The sequence below is a fragment of the Stegostoma tigrinum genome, chromosome 31, assembly GCF_030684315.1.
Source record: "Stegostoma tigrinum isolate sSteTig4 chromosome 31, sSteTig4.hap1, whole genome shotgun sequence".
Classification (NCBI taxonomy): domain Eukaryota; kingdom Metazoa; phylum Chordata; class Chondrichthyes; order Orectolobiformes; family Stegostomatidae; genus Stegostoma; species Stegostoma tigrinum.
Window position 1 is genome coordinate 2,882,935 of NC_081384.1, and position 18,594 is coordinate 2,901,528.

At 47.1% G+C, this 18,594-nt stretch overlaps 1 protein-coding gene across 22 annotated transcripts in view; it reads left to right on the forward strand.

Moving 5' to 3' along the window:
- The window catches only part of odad4 (outer dynein arm docking complex subunit 4), a 100,051-nt gene that overhangs the window by 46,595 nt on the left and 34,862 nt on the right, over nucleotides 1-18,594 (forward strand). For 2 of the 22 annotated variants that reach the window (XM_059638757.1, XM_059638758.1), the window contains exons 20-22: nucleotides 3,647-3,712; nucleotides 4,297-4,362; nucleotides 14,406-14,471. The exons of 18 other annotated variants lie outside the window; for them this stretch is intronic. In XM_059638757.1, coding sequence (XP_059494740.1) covers nucleotides 3,647-3,712; nucleotides 4,297-4,362; nucleotides 14,406-14,471 — 198 coding nt within the window. The remainder of the gene's footprint in view (nucleotides 1-3,646; nucleotides 3,713-4,296; nucleotides 4,363-14,405; nucleotides 14,472-18,594) is intronic. 2 more of the 22 variants (XM_059638760.1, XM_059638759.1) reach the window with 2 other exon arrangements.

Consider the following 18,594-nt stretch of genomic DNA (forward strand, 5'->3'; position numbering starts at 1 on the left):
CATTATCCCCACTTTCTGCCTGCTGGCCAATCCTCTATCCATGCCAGTACCTCACCTCTAACACCATGAGCTCCTATTTGGCAGCCTCCTGTGCAGCACCTTGTCAAAGGCCTTCTGGAAATCCAAATAGACCATGTCCGCTGGCTCTCCTTTGTCTAATTTTCTCATTACCTCCTCACAGAATTCTAACAGATTTGTCAGGTATGACATCCCCTTATCCAAGCCGTGCTGATTCCACCCTATTTTACTTCCAAGTACTCCGCAATCTCATCCTTAATAATGCATTCTAAAACCTACCAACAACTGAAGTCAGGCTACAGTTTCCTGTCTTCTGCTTCCCTCCATTCAGAAATAAAAGTATCGCTTTAACCATTTTCCAGTCCTCTGGGATCCTTCTTGACTTCAGTGATTCCTGAAAGATCACCAACAAAGCCTCTACAATCTCCTCAGCTATCTCCTTCGAAACTTGGGGTGGAGCCCATCTGGTCCAGGTGATTTATCCATCTTCAGACCTATTACCTTCCCCAGCACCTTCTCCAACACTCACCTCTTCACTCTGTTGAAGTTCTGGTATGCTGCTGGTGCCTTCCACTGTGAAAACTGATGCTGCCTGATCAATTCTGCCTCATTACACATCATCAAATCCAGAAATGCCTGTTCCCCCTTGGACTCTACCACAAATTCCTTTTCTTAAGATCCACTCCAACTGGATTTTTCCGGTCTACCTGCATATTGAAATCCCCGTGCCTTTCCCACATTCCTTTTCTATTTCTGATTTATTTTCATCCCCACATCCTGACTACTGCAAGCAGGTTTGTTCATAACTCCCATCAGGTTCTTTTCACCCTTTGCAGTTCTTCAACTCTACCCCAACAGGTTCTGTGCCTCCAACTGGACATCAATAGCTGACTATCAATTTAATTCCATTTCTCACCATTAAGGCAACCCCTGCTCCCTCTGCCCGTCGTTCTGTCCTTGGACATGTATCCTTGGATATTTAGTTCCCAGTCCTGATCCCCTTGTAGCCACATCTTTGTGATACCAACAACATCGTACCTGCCAACCTCAATCCATGATACATTTACTTTGCTTCATATATCGCCTGTATTTCAGTATAACTCCGTCAGCCCTGTGTCGACTGCCCCCTTCTCACAGCTGTCACTTATCTGCTGAACCTGATGTTAGAATCCTGACCCGCTCCATACTCTCTGCCCTATTACTTGTTCTGGAAAAATTGCTGAGCCCTCCCCAGCCTTAAACTTTTGCATAATTTTCCACGTAACTAAACCCACCCCACAGTGCTTAGTTTAAAGCCCTAGTTATACGTGGAGACTACAGCCTAGTGGTATTATTGCTGGAATCGAACCCGGGTCCCTGGCGCTGTGAGGTAGCGATGCTAACCACTGAGCCACCGTGCCACCCCTTTGTCAAGAAAAAACCACTGGCTCACTTTAAAGAAGGAAACTGCCATCCTTTCCTGGTCTGGCCTACATGTGACTCCAGGCTCACAGCAATGTGGTTGACTTTTAACTGCCTTCTGGGCAATGAGGGAAGGGGAATAAATCCTGACGTAGCCAGCAATGCCCTCATCCAATTTTTGACAAAGGTTATGCGATCTCTGGGACTCTGGTCGCATTGGAACAGCTCCCTCTTTCCCCTGGTGCCAATGTCCCATCAATTTGAACCCATTCGTCCCACACCAGTCCTTCAGCCACACATTTTATCTTTTAAATCTTGTTGACCCTGTGCCAATTTGCTTGTGGATCAGGTAGTTATCCAGAGACTATTACCTTTACGATTCTGCTTTTTAATTTCGAACCTAGCTCAGCAGAACCTCTTTCCTCTTTCTCCCAATATCTTTGGTACCTACACAGACCACAACAACTGGATCTCTCCCCTCACACTCCAAGTTCCTGTATAGCCCTAGTGAGAGATCCTGAGCCCAGGCACCAGGCAGACAACACAGCCTTTGGGATTCTCGATCCTGGCCACAGAGAACAGTCTCTATTCCCCTGGCTATACTATCCCTGATTACAATGCACTCCAGTGTGAATCAGCACCTGCACTGGCTGTTAACAACACTAACGAGTAAGAATCTACTTGCCCTGAATTTTGTTCACTCATTGTTTAGCGTTTCAAGTTGATTAGATTTTTCATAAACTATTAAGGGCTAAGACTAAGAATATTTTGTTTAACCTGCTGTTCTCCTACACTGTTCTCTGAAGAGTTAAGTAAAAAGTTAGAGGAAAAGCCCAGTGCTGGTGAATCCCATCTCCCAGGTATGTTCTCACCGAAACCAGCAGATAAGTGCCATCATCACCATGGCATTTCCTTGATGGCCCCGGGTCATCCTCCTTCCCCAAGCTTAAAATTGAAATACTCTTCCAGTCGCTCATTAAAGATCTCCCCAGCAGTTTCCTTCCTTAATATTTATCCTGTTTATTCACAAACTTTCAAGGACTGCTGGGAATTACAGAGAAAGGCCAACAGTGATGCAATATGCTCATTTTTTTCACCTCCATAGTTACAGCTCTGTGAGTGACAGACTGAGCAGCTACTTCACTGCTGGTGAGGGCAATGCAAGGCCTTGTCAGGTGGTATGTAGCATCTCTGTCTCTGAACCAGGTACGCTAGGATCGAATCCAGGACCTGAGGCTCTGGGACGTGCATTAATGAGGTGGCTTCGCAGGTCTATTCCCAACCTGCAAATCATTCTGACATACTTGATGACAGGTGATAACATTAGGAGAGATCCCTTGTCATCGATACTCCAGCAGGCAACCACAATCTACTGTCAGATCCTAGTCATGGACTAATATTTAATCCGAAATGGAAGTCCATGGTCATCAGTTTCCTGTTTGGAACACGGTATGTGAAGAGTATGAGAGTTTATTGTCAAAAGTAAAATAAGGAAAAGCAATATAAACTAAACAATACAAGTAATGGTGTTGTAGAAATAGAGAAACCGCAGGCTGTCGGAACACAATTCTTTAGAGGTGATAGAGGGTACAGTAGTATCATGGTTATGTTACTGGGATAGTAATCCCAAGGCCTGGACCAATCATCCAGAGACAAGAATTCAACCCCAATACAGCAGCTGAAGAATTTAAATTAAACTAATCAAATTCATCTAATGAAGCCAACTTCACTTTCGTGAGCTCTGCTGAGGGTATTAATGGGGTTCCCATTGACCACCTGCTATAGCTACAGCTACAGACTGGGAGACACTGTGGGAAACTTAGCCCCAGATCCCGGCCGGCTCTCCAACACAGAGCTGCCCTCTCCACGGCCCAGCCACTGAGCTCACGCCCCGTCAGCTGATTCTGGGCCATGTTACAGATCCCGGGCCACCACTCAGCGAAGAGCAGAGACTTTATCGCAGTGTCAGAGCTGGGATTTCACCGTTCACCACCACCAGCAACAGATTGTTCACCTGGTTCAGTTACTGGGATCTTGCTGTGTGTAAACTAGTTAACAAGCAACCAACGACAATCACTCTGTTTCTAAGCAATTCATTGTCTCTGTTACTATTAGAGATGTTTCTGAATTGGATAAGACACATCATGTTAAAGACATTTTTCTCCAGAAATTATTCGAGTTTATCTGTTGACTATATAACACGTAACCTTCTACTTTTCTATAATAGATGACAAACAGGTTGAGGAAGAAATGCCTGAAAAAGCTGAGAGTGAAGGAGTTGTCGTGTCTGAGGGTAGGTTGTCAGTTTAGACAGTGACCAGTGCAAGAACAGAGAGAGGGGAAATGTCCCAAAGCTCATTGTGTTGCTCAACTTCACTTTGGTGAGCTCTGCTGAGGGTATTAATGGGGTTCCCATTGACCACCTGCTATAGCTACAGGTACAGACTGGGAGACACTGTGGGAAACTTAGTCCCAGATCCCGGCCGGCTGTCCAACACAGAGCTGCCCTCTCCATGGCCCTGCCACTGAGCTCACTCCCCGTCAGCTGATTCTGGGCCATGTTACAGATCCCGGGCCACCACTCAGCGAAGAGCAGAGACTTTATCGCAGTGTCAGAGCTGGGATTTCACCGTTCACCATCACCAGCAACAGATTGTTCACCCGGTTCAGTTACTGGGATCTTGCTGTGTGTAAACTAGTTACCAATGACAATCATTGCATTTCAAAGCAATTCATTGGTTATAATACACTTAGAGATGTTTCTGAATTGGATACGATGCATCATGTGAAAGACATTTTTCTCCAGAAGTGATCAGAACTTAAGTGTTGACACTGATATCCCAATGTAACATGTAACCTTTTACTTTTCAATAATAGATGCCAAACAGGTTGAGGAAGAAATGCCTGAAAAGGTTGAGAGTGAAGGAGTTGTCGTGTCTGAGGGTAGGTTGTCAGTTTAGACAGTGACCAGTGCATAGTGAACTGTTCTAGCAGTTCACACACTGACCTTCCTCTGACTCGTTTTACTCTCTGTCCTGGAATGCTGATTAAAAATGGTGTTGTCACCTCCCCTGTAACTCTATGTACACACACCTCGGAAGGCAGGAGGGGCTGTATTAGTCATGGGGTTGTATGAGCTGCGTTAGTCACCATGAGGCCTGGACCACTGACCCATTAGCAAGTTCCCAGCACTGGTAGAACATAGAACATTACAGAACAGTACAGGCCCTTCGGCCCTCGATGTTGTCCTGACCTGTTGTCCCAATCTGAAGCCCATCTAACCTACACTATTCCATGTACGTCCAAGGATAGAATTGAATTTCAATGAATGATATAAATCTGGCATAAAAAGTTTCTGCTGATAACGGAAAGCATGAAAGTACCAGTTTGCATGAGATATTCACCTGGTTCAGGAATGTTCTTTAAGGAAGGAGATCTGCTGTATTTACCTGGCCTGAGCCCCAAGTGATGCTGTAGACCAGGCCCTGCCAGTGCGCAGGCTGTAGGCTGCAGTGTTGACCCTCCCTGGGTGGTGTGGTCGTAATGTAACTGGATGATTTTGAAGGTGACAGCTGCTGCCCCAGAGTCTATTTCTCTTAATGAGCCCTGACCTGTGAGGCTATCAGCAGCAAACATGAGAGTGAATCTGTCCATTTCTGTAGGAGCAGTGAGCAGCTCATGGGGAGAGATGGAACACACCCAAGGCCTGGAGCCATGGGAATTGGGACCATTCAGCAAGAGAGGGGCTGGTCAGCGAGGGAATTGACAGGAAGGTGACCTGGTGTAGTGGGTGGGAGAGTCCAGCAGACTGGCCCAGGGGGTTGGGTGGAGTTAGGGAGTGAGCATTGGGATGGTCAGCAGCTGGGGGTGTCGTGTTGAGGGGTCAGTTCCCTGTTGTGGGGGAGGGCTCTCAGCGGTTGCAGCAAATGCACAACCTGGGACCCCTGGGATACTGATCCCAAACCAGGTCTGTGGGGATGGGGAGTTTGGGAGAGGGGTTGATGGTAGGGGGTGAGGGGGTGTGGTGGGGGATAGCGTAGGGACCGGGCTAGTGAATGGTGAGAGTGTGGGTTCGGGTGAGGAGCTGTCTCAGGATCCAGTGGATTGATTGGAAGATGGTTGGGAGCTGGGTGGATAGTGAAGAGGCTCAGCACGGTGGCCCAGTGGTTAGCACTGCTCCGTCACGGTGCCGCAGAGCCGGCTTTGTTTCCGCCTTTTGGTAACTGTCTGTGGGGAGTTTGCATGTTCTCCCTGAGTCTGCATGGGTTTCCTCCGGATGGTCTGGTTTCTTCCGACAGTCCAAAGATGTGCAATTTAGATGGATTGCCCATAGTGTTCATGCATGTGCAAGCCAGGTGGATTAAATACCGGGTTAAAGGAACAGGGTCAGGCATGGATATGGGTAGCATGCTCTTCAGAATGTCAGTGTTAACTCAATGGACTGAATGGCCTGCTTCCATGCTGTAGAGATTCCATGATCTATGAGTGGATGACTGGGGAACTGGGTGAGAGCTTTGGTGACTACAGTGCTGTGTAGATGGTGAATGAGTGAGTTTCTGACTGCAACTCAGGAATGTGGATGAATGAGTGAGTGAGTAACTGGGGTTCTGAGGGACATACCTTTAGTCCTTTCCTCCAGCGGCCATACCCCTCTTGCAGTGTCAAAGCTGGGATTTCACCATTCATTATCACCAGCAACGATTCTTTCATCCAGTTACTGGGACCTTGCTGTGTGTAGACTGGTTACTGAGTTATTAATGACAATCACTTCGGAATAAGGTACATAGAACAGAGAACATAGAAAAGTACAGCACAGTACAGGCCCTTCGGCCCACAATGTTGTGCCGTGGAATATTCCTAATCCAAACATAAAATAAACTAACCTACATTCCCCTCAATTCACTGCTGTCCATGTGCATGTCCAGCAGTCGCTTAAATGTCTCTAATGACTCCGCTTCCACGACTATCACTGGCAAAGTTTTCCATGCGCTCACAACTCTCTGGGTGAAGAGATAGGGCCGGGATATTTCGGAATAAGGTAGGTGAGCTTGCAGCATGGATAGGTACCTGGGTCTTTGATGTTGTGACCATTTCGGAGACATGGATAGAGCAGGGTCAGGAATGGATGTTGCAGGTTCCAGGGTTTAGATCTTTCATTAAGATCAGGAAAGGTGGTAAAAGAGGGGGAGGTGTGGCTTTGTCAGTGAAGGACAGTGTCGTGGTGGCTGAAAGAACGTTTGTCTCCTGAGGTGGTATGGGCTGAGGTCAGAAGCAGGAGAGGAGAGGTCACACTGTTGGGAGTTTTTTTATAGGCCTCCGCAAAGTTCCAGGGATGTGAAGGAGAGGATTGGCAAAACGATTCTGGGCAGGAGTGAAAGGAACAGGGTGGTCATGATGGAAGACTTTAACTTCCCTAACATTGACTGGAAATGCTATAACTCTAGTACGTCGGATCGATCAGTTTTGTCCAAGGTTTGCAGGGGGGCTTCCTGACTCAGTACGTAGAAGGGCCGACAAGAGGGGAGGCCACACTGGATTTGGCACTTGGCGATGAACCAGGCCAGATGTTTGATTTGGTGGTAGGTGAGCACTTTGGAGAGAGTGATCATAATTCGGTTACATTTAGTTTAGCGATGGAAAGGGATGGGAACGTGCCACAGGGCAAGAGTTACAGATGGGGCAAGGGCAATTATAATGTGATTAGGCAAGACTGAGGAGGCATAGAATGGGTTAGCAAAATGCAGGGGATGGGGACCATCGAAATGTGGAGTTGGTTTAAGGAACAGATATTGCACGCCCTTGATAGGTATGTCCCTGTCAGGCAGGGAGGAAGTGATAAGGTAAGGGAACTGTGGTTTACTAAAGAAATTGTATCTCTTGTTAAGCGGAAGAGGGAGGCTCATGTGATGATGAGGCAAGATGGCTCATTTGAGGCGATGGAGAGTTACAGATTAGCTAGGAAGGATTTAAAGAGACAGTTAAGAAGAGCAAGGAGGGGACGTGAGCAGACATTGGCAGGTAGAATAAAGGAGAACCCTAAAGCTTTCTATAGGCATGTGAGGAATAAGAGGATGCCTAGGGTAAGAATAGGGCCAGTCAAAGGCAGAAGTGGGAAGTTGTGTGTGGACCCTGTGGAGATCGGAGAGGTCCTAAACGATTTCACTCAGGAAAAGGAGAATATTGTAGAGGGGAAGACTGAGTTACGGGCTTCTAGAATTGAAAGGATTGTAAGATTGTAAAGATTGTTAGTAAGGAGGAGGTGTTTTCAAGTCTAGAAGGTGTGAAGGTAGATAAATCCCCTGGGCCAGATAGGATTTTTCCGAGGATTCTCTGGGAAGCTAGGGAGGAGGTGGCGGAGCCTTTGGCCTTGATCTTTGAGTCCTCATTGTCTACAGGTTTAGTACCAGAGGACTGGAGGATGGCAAATATTGTGCCTTTGTTCAAGAAGGGCAGTAGGCATGACCAAGGTAACTATAGACCTGTGAGCCTGAGGTCTATTGTAGGAAAAGTTTTGGAAAGGATTATAAGAGAGAGGATTTGTAGTCATCTAGCAAGCAACAATTTGATTGGAGATAGTCAACCTAGATTTGTCAAGGGCCGGTCGTGTCTCACAAACCTCATTGAGTTTTTTGAGAAGGTGACCAAGCATGTGGATTAGGGAAGGGAACTTGACGTGGTGTACGTGGACTTCAGTAAAGCCTTTGATCATGTCCCACATGGTAGGTTATTGGAGAAAATACAGAGGCACGGGATTGAGGGAGATTTTGCAGTTTGGATTAGAAACTGGCTTCCTGTAAGAAGGCAACGAGTAGTGGTTGATGGAAAATATTAGGCCTGGAGTCTGGTTACTAGCAGTGTGCCTCAGGAACTGCTTTGGGACCACTGCTGTTTGTCATTTTTATAAATGACTTGGACGCAGGCATAGGTGGATGGGTTAGTAAGTTTGCAGATGACACTAAAGTCGGTGGAGCGGTGGACAGTGTGGAAGAATGTTGCAAGTTGCAGGAAGACCTTGATAAACTGCAGAATTGGGCTGAAAGGTGGCAAATGGAGTTCAATTTCATTAAATGTGAGGTGATTCACTTTGGGACGAATAATAGGAAGGCAGAATATTGGGTCAATGGAAAGATTCTTGGTAGTGTGGATGTGCAGAGGGATCTTGGTGTCCATGTACATAGATCCCTGAAAGTTGCCACTCAGGTTGATAGTGCTGTTAAAAAGGCTTACGGTGTGTTAGGTTTTATCAGTAGAGGGATTGAGTTCCAGAGCAGTGATGTCATGCTGCAACTGTACAAAATGCTAGTGCGGCCTCATTTGGAATATTGCATACAGTTCTGGTCGCCCCATTACAGGAAGTGTGTGGAAGCATTGGAAAAGGTGCAGAGCAGATTTACCAGGATGTTGCCTGGTCTGGAGCAAAGGCCTTATGAAGAAAGGCTGAGGGACTTGGGTCTGTTCTCATTGGAGAGAAGAAGGCTAAGAGGGGATTTAATAGAGACATACAAGATGATCAGAGGATTAGATAGGGTGGACAGTGAGAGTCATTTTCCGAGGATGATGACATCAGCTTGTACAAGGGGGCATAGCTACAAATTGAGGGGTGATGGATTTAAGACAGATGTCAGAGGCAGGTTCTTTACTCAGGGAGTGGTGAGGGCGTGGAATGTCCTGCCTGCCAATGTAGTTAACTGAGCCACATTAGGGGCATTTAAACAGTCCTTGGATAAGCACATGGATGATGACGGGATAGTGTAGGGGGAGGGGCTTAGATTAGTTCACAGGTTGGCGCAACATCGAGGGCCGAAGGGCCCGTTCTGTGCTGTATTGTTCTATGTTCTATTTTCTATCACTGTTTCAAAGCAATTCATTGTCTATGTTACTATTAGAGATGTTTCTGAATTGGATAAGACACATCATGTTAAATACATTTTTCTCCAGAAATTATTCGAGTTTATCTGTTGACTATATAACACGTAACATTTTACTTTTCTATAATAGCTGACAAACAGGTTGAGGAAGAAATGCCTGAAAAGGCCGAGAGTGAAGGAGTTGTCGTGTCTGAGGGTAGGTTGTCAGTTTAGACAGTGACCAGTGCACAGTGACCTGTTCTAGCAGTTGACACACTGACCTTCCTCTGACTCGTTTTACTCTCTGTCCTGGAATGCTGATTAAAAATGGTGTTGTCACCTCCCCTGTAACTCTATGTACACACACCTCGGAACGCAGGAGGGGCTGTATTAGTCATGGTGTTGTGTGAGCTGGGTTAGTCACCATGAGGCCTGGACTACTGACCCATTAGCAAGTTCACAGCACTGTGAGGAGAGGATTGAATTTCAATGAATGATATAAATCTGGCATAAAAAGTTTCTGCTGATAATGGAAACCATGAAAGTACGAGTTTGCATGAGAAATTCACCTGGTTCAGGAATGTTCTTTAAGGAAGGAGATCTGCTGTATTTACCTGGCCTGAGCCCCAAGTGATGCTGTAGACCAGGCCCTGCCAGTGCGCAGGCTGTAGGCTGCAGTGTTGACCCTCCCTGGGTGGTGTGGTCTTAATGTAACTGGATGATTTTGAAAGTGACAGCTGCTGCCACAGAGTCTGTTTCTCTTAATGAGCCCTGACCTGTGAGGCTATCAGCAGCAAACATGAAAGTGAATCTGTCCATTTCTGTAGGAGCAGTGAGCAGCTCAGGGGGAGAGATGGAACACACCCAAGGCCTGGAGCCATGCGAATTGGGACCATTCAGCAAGAGAGGGGCTGGTCAGGGAGGGAATTGACAGGAAGGTGACCTGGTGTAGTGGGTGGGAGCGTCCAGCAGACTGGCCCAGGTGGTTGGGTGGAGTTCGGAAGTGAGCATTGGGCTGGTCAGCAGCTGGGGGTGTCATGTTGAGGGGTCAGTTCCCTGTTGTGGGGGAGGGCTCTCAGTGGTTGCAGCAAATGCACAACCTGGGACCCCTGGGATACTGATCCCAAACCAGGTCTGTGGGGATGGGGAGTTTGGGAGAGGGGTTGATGGTAGGGGGTGAGGGGGTGTGGTGGGGGATAGCGTAGGCACCGGGCTAATGAATGGTGAGAGTGTGGGTTCGGGTGAGGAGCTGTCTCAGGATCCAGTGGATTGATTGGAAGATGGTCGGGAGCTGGGTGGATAGTGAAGAGGCTCAGCACGGTGGCCCAGTGGTTAGCACTGCTCCGTCACGGTGCCGCAGAGCCGGCTTTGTTTCCGCCTTTTGGTAACTGTCTGTGGGGAGTTTGCATGTTCTCCCTGAGTCTGCATGGGTTTCCTCCGGATGCTCTCGTTTCTTCCGACAGTCCAAAGATGTGCAATTTAGATAGATTGCCCATAGTGTTCATGCATGTGCAAGCCAGGTGGATTAAATACCGGGTTAAAGGAACAGGGTCAGGCATGGATATGGGTAGCATGCTCTTCAGAATGTCAGTGTTAACTCAATGGACTGAATGGCCTGCTTCCATGCTGTAGAGATTCTATGATCTATGAGTGGATGACTGGGGAACTGGGTGAGAGCTTTGGTGACTACAGTGCTGTGTAGATGGTGAATGAGTGAGTTTCTGACTGCAACTCAGGAATGTGGATGAATGAGTGATTGAGTAACTGGGGTTCTGAGGGACATACCTTTAGTCCTTTCCTCCAGCGGCCGTACCCCTCTTGCAGTGTCAAAGCTGGGAATTCACCATTCATCATCACCAGCAACGATTCTTTCATCCAGTTACTGGGACCTTGCTGTGTGTAGACTGGTTACTGAGTTATTAATGACAATCACTTCGGAATAAGGTACATAGAACAGAGAACATAGAAAAGTACAGCACAGTACAGGCCCATCGGCCCATGATGTTGTGCCGTGGAATATTCCTAATCCAAACATAAAATACACTAACCCACATTCCCCTCAATTCACTGCTGTCCATGTGCATGTCCAGCAGTCGCTTAAATGTCTCTAATGACTCCGCTTCTACGACTATCACTGGCAAAGTATTCCATGCGCTCACAACTCTCTGGGTGAAGAGGTAGGGCGGGATATTTCGGAATAAGGTAGGTGAGCTTGCAGCATGGATAGGTACCTGGGACTTTGATGTTGTGACCATTTCGGAGACATGGATAGAGCAGGGTCAGGAATGGATGTTGCAGGTTCCAGGGTTTAGATCTTTCATTAAGATCAGGAAAGGTGGTAAAAGAGGGGGAGGTGTGGCTTTGTCAGTGAAGGACAGTGTCGTGGTGGCTGAAAGAACGTTTGTCTCCTGAGGTGGTATGGGCTGAGGTCAGAAACAGGAGAGGAGAGGGCACACTGTTGGGAGTTTTTTTATAGGCCTCCACAAAGTTCCAGGGATGTGAAGGAGAGGATTGGCAAAACGATTCTGGGCAGGAGTGAAAGGAACAGGGTGGTCATGATGGAAGACTTTAACTTCCCTAACATTGACTGGAAACGCTATAACTCTAGTACATCGGATCGATCAGTTTTTGTCCAATGTGTGCAGGAGGGCTTCCTGACTCAGTATGTCAAAGGGCCAACCCGTGGGGAGGCAACACTGGATTTGGCACTTGGCAATGAACCAGGCCAGATGTTTGATTTAGTGGTAGGTGAGCACTTTGGAGAGAGTGATCATAATTCGGTTACATTTAGTTTAGCAATGGAAAGGGATGGGAACATGCCACAGGGCAAGAGGTACAGATGAGGCAAGGGCAATTATAATGTGATTAGGCAAGACTGAGGAGGCATAGAATAGGTTAGCAAAATGCAGGGGATGGGGACAATCGAAATGTGGAGCTGGTTTAAGGAACAGATATTGCGCGCCCTTGATAGGTATGTCCCTGTCAGGCAGGGAGGAAGTGATAAGGTAAGGGAACCGTGGTTTACTAAAGAAATTGTATCTCTTGTTAAGCGGAAGAGGGAGGCTCATGTGATGATGAGGCAAGATGGCTCATTTGAGGCGATGGAGAGTTACAGATTAGCTAGGAAGGATTTAAAGAGACAATTAAGAAGAGCAAGGAGGGGACGTGAGCAGACATTGGCAGGTAGAATAAAGGAGAACCCTAAAGCTTTCTATAGGCATGTGAGGAATAAGAGGATGCGTAGGGTAAGAATAGGGCCAGTCAAAGACAGAAGTGGGAAGTTGTGTGTGGACCCTGTGGAGATCGGAGAGGTCCTAAACGATTTCACTCAGGAAAAGGAGAATATTGTAGAGGGGAAGACTGAGTTACGGGCTTCTAGAATTGAAAGGTTTGAGGTTAGTATGGAGGAGGTGTTATCAATTCTAAAAGGTGTGAAGGTATATTTATCCCCTGGGCCAGATGGGATTTTTCTGAGGATTCTCTGGGAAGCTAGGGAGGGGGTGGCAGAGCCCTTGGCCTTGATCTTTGAGTCCTCATTGTCTACAGGTTTAGTACCAGAGGACTGGAGGATTGCAAATGTTGTGCCCTTGTTCAAGAAGGGCAGTAGAGATGACCCAGGTAATTATAGACCTGTGAGCCTTACGGAAAAGTTTTGGAAAGGATTATAAGAGATAGGATTTACAGTCATCTAGCAAGCAACAATTTGATTGGAGATAGTCAACATAGATTCGTCAAGGACAGGTCGTGTCTCACAAACCTCTTTGAGTTTTTTGAGAAAGTGACCAAGCATGTGGATGAGGGAAGGGCAGTTGACGTGGTGTACGTGGACTTCAGTAAAGCCTTTGATAAGGTCCCACATGGTAGGCTATTGGAGAAAATACAGATGCACGGGATTGAGTGAGATTTAGCAGTTTGGATTAGGAACTGGCTTTCTGTAAGAAGGCACCAAGTGGTGGTTGATGGAAAATATTCAGCCTGGAGTCCGGTTACTAGAGGTGTGTCTCAGGATCTGTTTTGGGACCACTGCTGTTTGTCATTTTTATAAATGACTTGGACGCAGGCATAGGTGGATGGGTTAGTAAGTTTGCAGATGACACTAAAGTCGGTGGAGCGGTGGACAGTGTGGAAGAATGTTGCAGGTTGCAGGGAGACTTGGATAAACTGCAGAATTGGGCTGAAAGGTGGCAAATGGAGTTTAATACGGATAAATGTGAGGTGATTCACTTTAGGAAGAATAATAAGAAGGCAGAATATTGGGTCAATTGAAAGATTCTTGGTAGTGTGGATGTGCAGAGGGATCTTGGTGCCCATGTACATAGATCCCTGAAAGTTTCCACCCGGGTTGGCAGTTCTGTTAAAAAGGCTTACGGTATGTTAGGTTTTATTGGCAGAGGGATTGAGTTCCAGAGCCGTGATGTCATGCTGCAACTGTACAAAACGCTAGTGCGGCCTCATTTGGAATATTGCGCGCAGTTCTGGTCGTCCCATTACAGGATGGATGTGGAAGCATTGGAAAAGGTGCAGAGCAGATTTACCAGGATGTTGCCTGGTCTGGAGCGAAGGCCTTATGAAGAAAGGCTGAGGGACTTGGGTCTGTTCTCACTGGAGAGAAGAAGGCTAAGAGGGGATTTAATAGAGACATACAAGATGATCAGAAGATTAGATAGGGTGGACAGTGAGAGTCTTTTTCCGAGGATGATGACATCAGCTTGTACGAGGGGGCATAGCTACAAATTGAGGGGCGATAGATTTAAGACAGATGTCAGAGGCAGGTTCCTTACTCAGAGAGTGGTAAGGGCGTGGAATGTCCTGCCTGCCAATGTAGTTAACTGAGCCACATTAGGGGCATTTAAACAGTCCTTGGATAAGCACATGGATGATGATGGGATAGTGTAGGGGCATGGGTCTGGATTAGTTCACAGGTTGGCGCAACATCGAGGGCCGAAGGGCCCGTTCTGTGCTGTATTGTTCTATGTTCTATTTTCTATCACTGTTTCAAAGCAATTCATTGTCTCTGTTACTATTAGAGATGTTTCTGAATTGGACAAGACACATCATGTTAAATACATTTTTCTCCAGAAATTATTCGAGTTTATCTGTTGACTATATAACACGTAACCTTTTACTTTTCTATAATAGATGACAAACAGGTTGAGGAAGAAATGCCTGAAAAGGCTGAGAGTGAAGGAGTTGCCGTGTCTGAGGGTAGGTTGTCAGTTTAGACAGTGACCAGTGCATAGTGACCTGTTCTAGCAGTTGACACACTGACCTTCCTCTGACTCGTTTTACTCTCTGTCCTGGAATGCTGATTAAAAATGGTGTTGTCACCTCCCCTGTAACTCTATGTACACACACCTCGGAACGCAGGAGGGGCTGTATTAGTCATGGTGTTGTGTGAGCTGGGTTAGTCACCATGAGGCCTGGACTACTGACCCATTAGCAAGTTCACAGCACTGTGAGGAGAGGATTGAATTTCAATGAACCTGGCATAAAAAGTTTCTGCTGATAATGGAAACCATGAAAGTACGAGTTTGCATGAGAAATTCACCTGGTTCAGGAATGTTCTTTAAGGAAGGAGATCTGCTGTATTTACCTGGCCTGAGCCCCAAGTGATGCTGTAGACCAGGCCCTGCCAGTGCGCAGGCTGTAGGCTGCAGTGTTGACCCTCCCTGGGTGGTGGGGTCGTAATGTAACTGGATGATTTTGAAAGTGACAGCTGCTGCCCCAGAGTCTATTTCTCTTAATGAGCCCTGACCTGTGAGGCTATCAGCAGCAAACATGAGAGTGAATCTGTCCATTTCTGTAGGAGCAGTGAGCAGCTCATGGGGAGAGATGGAACACACCCAAGGCCTGGAGCCATGGGAATTGGGACCATTCAGCAAGAGAGGGGCTGGTCAGGGAGGGAATTGACAGGAAGGTGACCTGGTGTAGTGGGTGGGAGCGTCCAGCAGACTGGCCCAGGTGGTTGGGTGGAGTTAGGGAGTGAGCATTGGGCTGGTCAGCAGCTGGGGGTGTCGTGTTGAGGGGTCAGTTCCCTGTTGTGGGGGAGGGCTCTCAGTGGTTGCAGCAAATGCACAACCTGGGACCCCTGGGATACTGATCCAAAACCAGGTCTGTGGGGATGGGGCGTTTGGGAGAGGGGTTGATGGTGGGGGGTGAGGGGGTGTGGTGGGGGATAGCGTAGGCACCGGGCTAGTGAATGGTGAGAGTGTGGGTTCAGGTGAGGAGCTGTCTCAGGATCCAGTGGATTGATTGGAAGATGGTTGGGAGCTGGGTGGATAGTGAAGAGGCTCAGCACGGTGGCCCAGTGGTTAGCACTGCTCCGTCACGGTGCCGCAGAGCCGGCTTTGTTTCCGCCTTTGGGTAACTGTCTGTGGGGAGTTTGCATGTTCTCCCTGAGTCTGCATGGGTTTCCTCCGGATGCTCTCGTTTCTTCCGACAGTCCAAAGATGTGCAATTTAGATAGATTGCCCATAGTGTTCATGCATGTGCAAGCCAGGTGGATTAAATACCGGGTTAAAGGAACAGGGTCAGGCATGGATATGGGTAGCATGCTCTTCAGAATGTCAGTGTTAACTCAATGGACTGAATGGCCTGCTTCCATGCTGTAGAGATTCTATGATCTATGAGTGGATGACTGGGGAACTGGGTGAGAGCTTTGGTGACTACAGTGCTGTGTAGATGGTGAATGAGTGAGTTTCTGACTGCAACTCAGGAATGTGGATGAATGAGTGAGTGAGTAACTGGGGTTCTGAGGGACATACCTTTAGTCCTTTCCTCCAGCGGCCATACCCCTCTTGCAGTGTCAAAGCTGGGATTTCACCATTCATTATCACCAGCAACGATTCTTTCATCCAGTTACTGGGACCTTGCTGTGTGTAGACTGGTTACTGAGTTATTAATGACAATCACTTCGGAATAAGGTACATAGAACAGAGAACATAGAAAAGTACAGCACAGTACAGGCCCTTCGGCCCACAATGTTGTGCCGTGGAATATTCCTAATCCAAACATAAAATAAACTAACCTACATTCCCCTCAATTCACTGCTGTCCATGTGCATGTCCAGCAGTCGCTTAAATGTCTCTAATGACTCCGCTTCCACGACTATCACTGGCAAAGTTTTCCATGCACTCACAACTCTCTGGGTGAAGAGATAGGGCCGGGATATTTCGGAATAAGGTAGGTGAGCTTGCAGCATGGATAGGTACCTGGGTCTTTGATGTTGTGACCATTTCGGAGACATGGATAGAGCAGGGTCAGGAATGGATGTTGCAGGTTCCAGGGTTTAGATCTTTCATTAAGATCAGGAAAGGTGGTAAAAGAGGGGGAGGTGTGGCTTTGTCAGTGAAGGACAGTGTCGTGGTGGCTGAAAGAACGTTTGTCTCCTGAGGTGGTATGGGCTGAGGTCAGAAGCAGGAGAGGAGAGGTCACACTGTTGGGAGTTTTTTTATAGGCCTCCGCAAAGTTCCAGGGATGTGAAGGAGAGGATTGGCAAAACGATTCTGGGCAGGAGTGAAAGGAACAGGGTGGTCATGATGGAAGACTTTAACTTCCCTAACATTGACTGGAAATGCTATAACTCTAGTACGTCGGATCGATCAGTTTTGTCCAAGGTTTGCAGGGGGGCTTCCTGACTCAGTACGTAGAAGGGCCGACAAGAGGGGAGGCCACACTGGATTTGGCACTTGGCGATGAACCAGGCCAGATGTTTGATTTGGTGGTAGGTGAGCACTTTGGAGAGAGTGATCATAATTCGGTTACATTTAGTTTAGCGATGGAAAGGGATGGGAACGTGCCACAGGGCAAGAGTTACAGATGGGGCAAGGGCAATTATAATGTGATTAGGCAAGACTGAGGAGGCATAGAATGGGTTAGCAAAATGCAGGGGATGGGGACCATCGAAATGTGGAGTTGGTTTAAGGAACAGATATTGCACGCCCTTGATAGGTATGTCCCTGTCAGGCAGGGAGGAAGTGATAAGGTAAGGGAACTGTGGTTTACTAAAGAAATTGTATCTCTTGTTAAGCGGAAGAGGGAGGCTCATGTGATGATGAGGCAAGATGGCTCATTTGAGGCGATGGAGAGTTACAGATTAGCTAGGAAGGATTTAAAGAGACAGTTAAGAAGAGCAAGGAGGGGACGTGAGCAGACATTGGCAGGTAGAATAAAGGAGAACCCTAAAGCTTTCTATAGGCATGTGAGGAATAAGAGGATGCCTAGGGTAAGAATAGGGCCAGTCAAAGGCAGAAGTGGGAAGTTGTGTGTGGACCCTGTGGAGATCGGAGAGGTCCTAAACGATTTCACTCAGGAAAAGGAGAATATTGTAGAGGGGAAGACTGAGTTACGGGCTTCTAGAATTGAAAGGATTGTAAGATTGTAAAGATTGTTAGTAAGGAGGAGGTGTTTTCAAGTCTAGAAGGTGTGAAGGTAGATAAATCCCCTGGGCCAGATAGGATTTTTCCGAGGATTCTCTGGGAAGCTAGGGAGGAGGTGGCGGAGCCTTTGGCCTTGATCTTTGAGTCCTCATTGTCTACAGGTTTAGTACCAGAGGACTGGAGGATGGCAAATATTGTGCCTTTGTTCAAGAAGGGCAGTAGGCATGACCAAGGTAACTATAGACCTGTGAGCCTGAGGTCTATTGTAGGAAAAGTTTTGGAAAGGATTATAAGAGAGAGGATTTGTAGTCATCTAGCAAGCAACAATTTGATTGGAGATAGTCAACCTAGATTTGTCAAGGGCCGGTCGTGTCTCACAAACCTCATTGAGTTTTTTGAGAAGGTGACCAAGCATGTGGATTAGGGAAGGGAACTTGACGTGGTGTACGTGGACTTCAGTAAAGCCTTTGATCATGTCCCACATGGTAGGTTATTGGAGAAAATACAGAGGCACGGGATTGAGGGAGATTTTGCAGTTTGGATTAGAAACTGGCTTCCTGTAAGAAGGCAACGAGTAGTGGTTGATGGAAAATATTAGGCCTGGAGTCTGGTTACTAGCAGTGTGCCTCAGGAACTGCTTTGGGACCACTGCTGTTTGTCATTTTTATAAATGACTTGGACGCAGGCATAGGTGGATGGGTTAGTAAGTTTGCAGATGACACTAAAGTCGGTGGAGCGGTGGACAGTGTGGAAGAATGTTGCAAGTTGCAGGAAGACCTTGATAAACTGCAGAATTGGGCTGAAAGGTGGCAAATGGAGTTCAATTTCATTAAATGTGAGGTGATTCACTTTGGGACGAATAATAGGAAGGCAGAATATTGGGTCAATGGAAAGATTCTTGGTAGTGTGGATGTGCAGAGGGATCTTGGTGTCCATGTACATAGATCCCT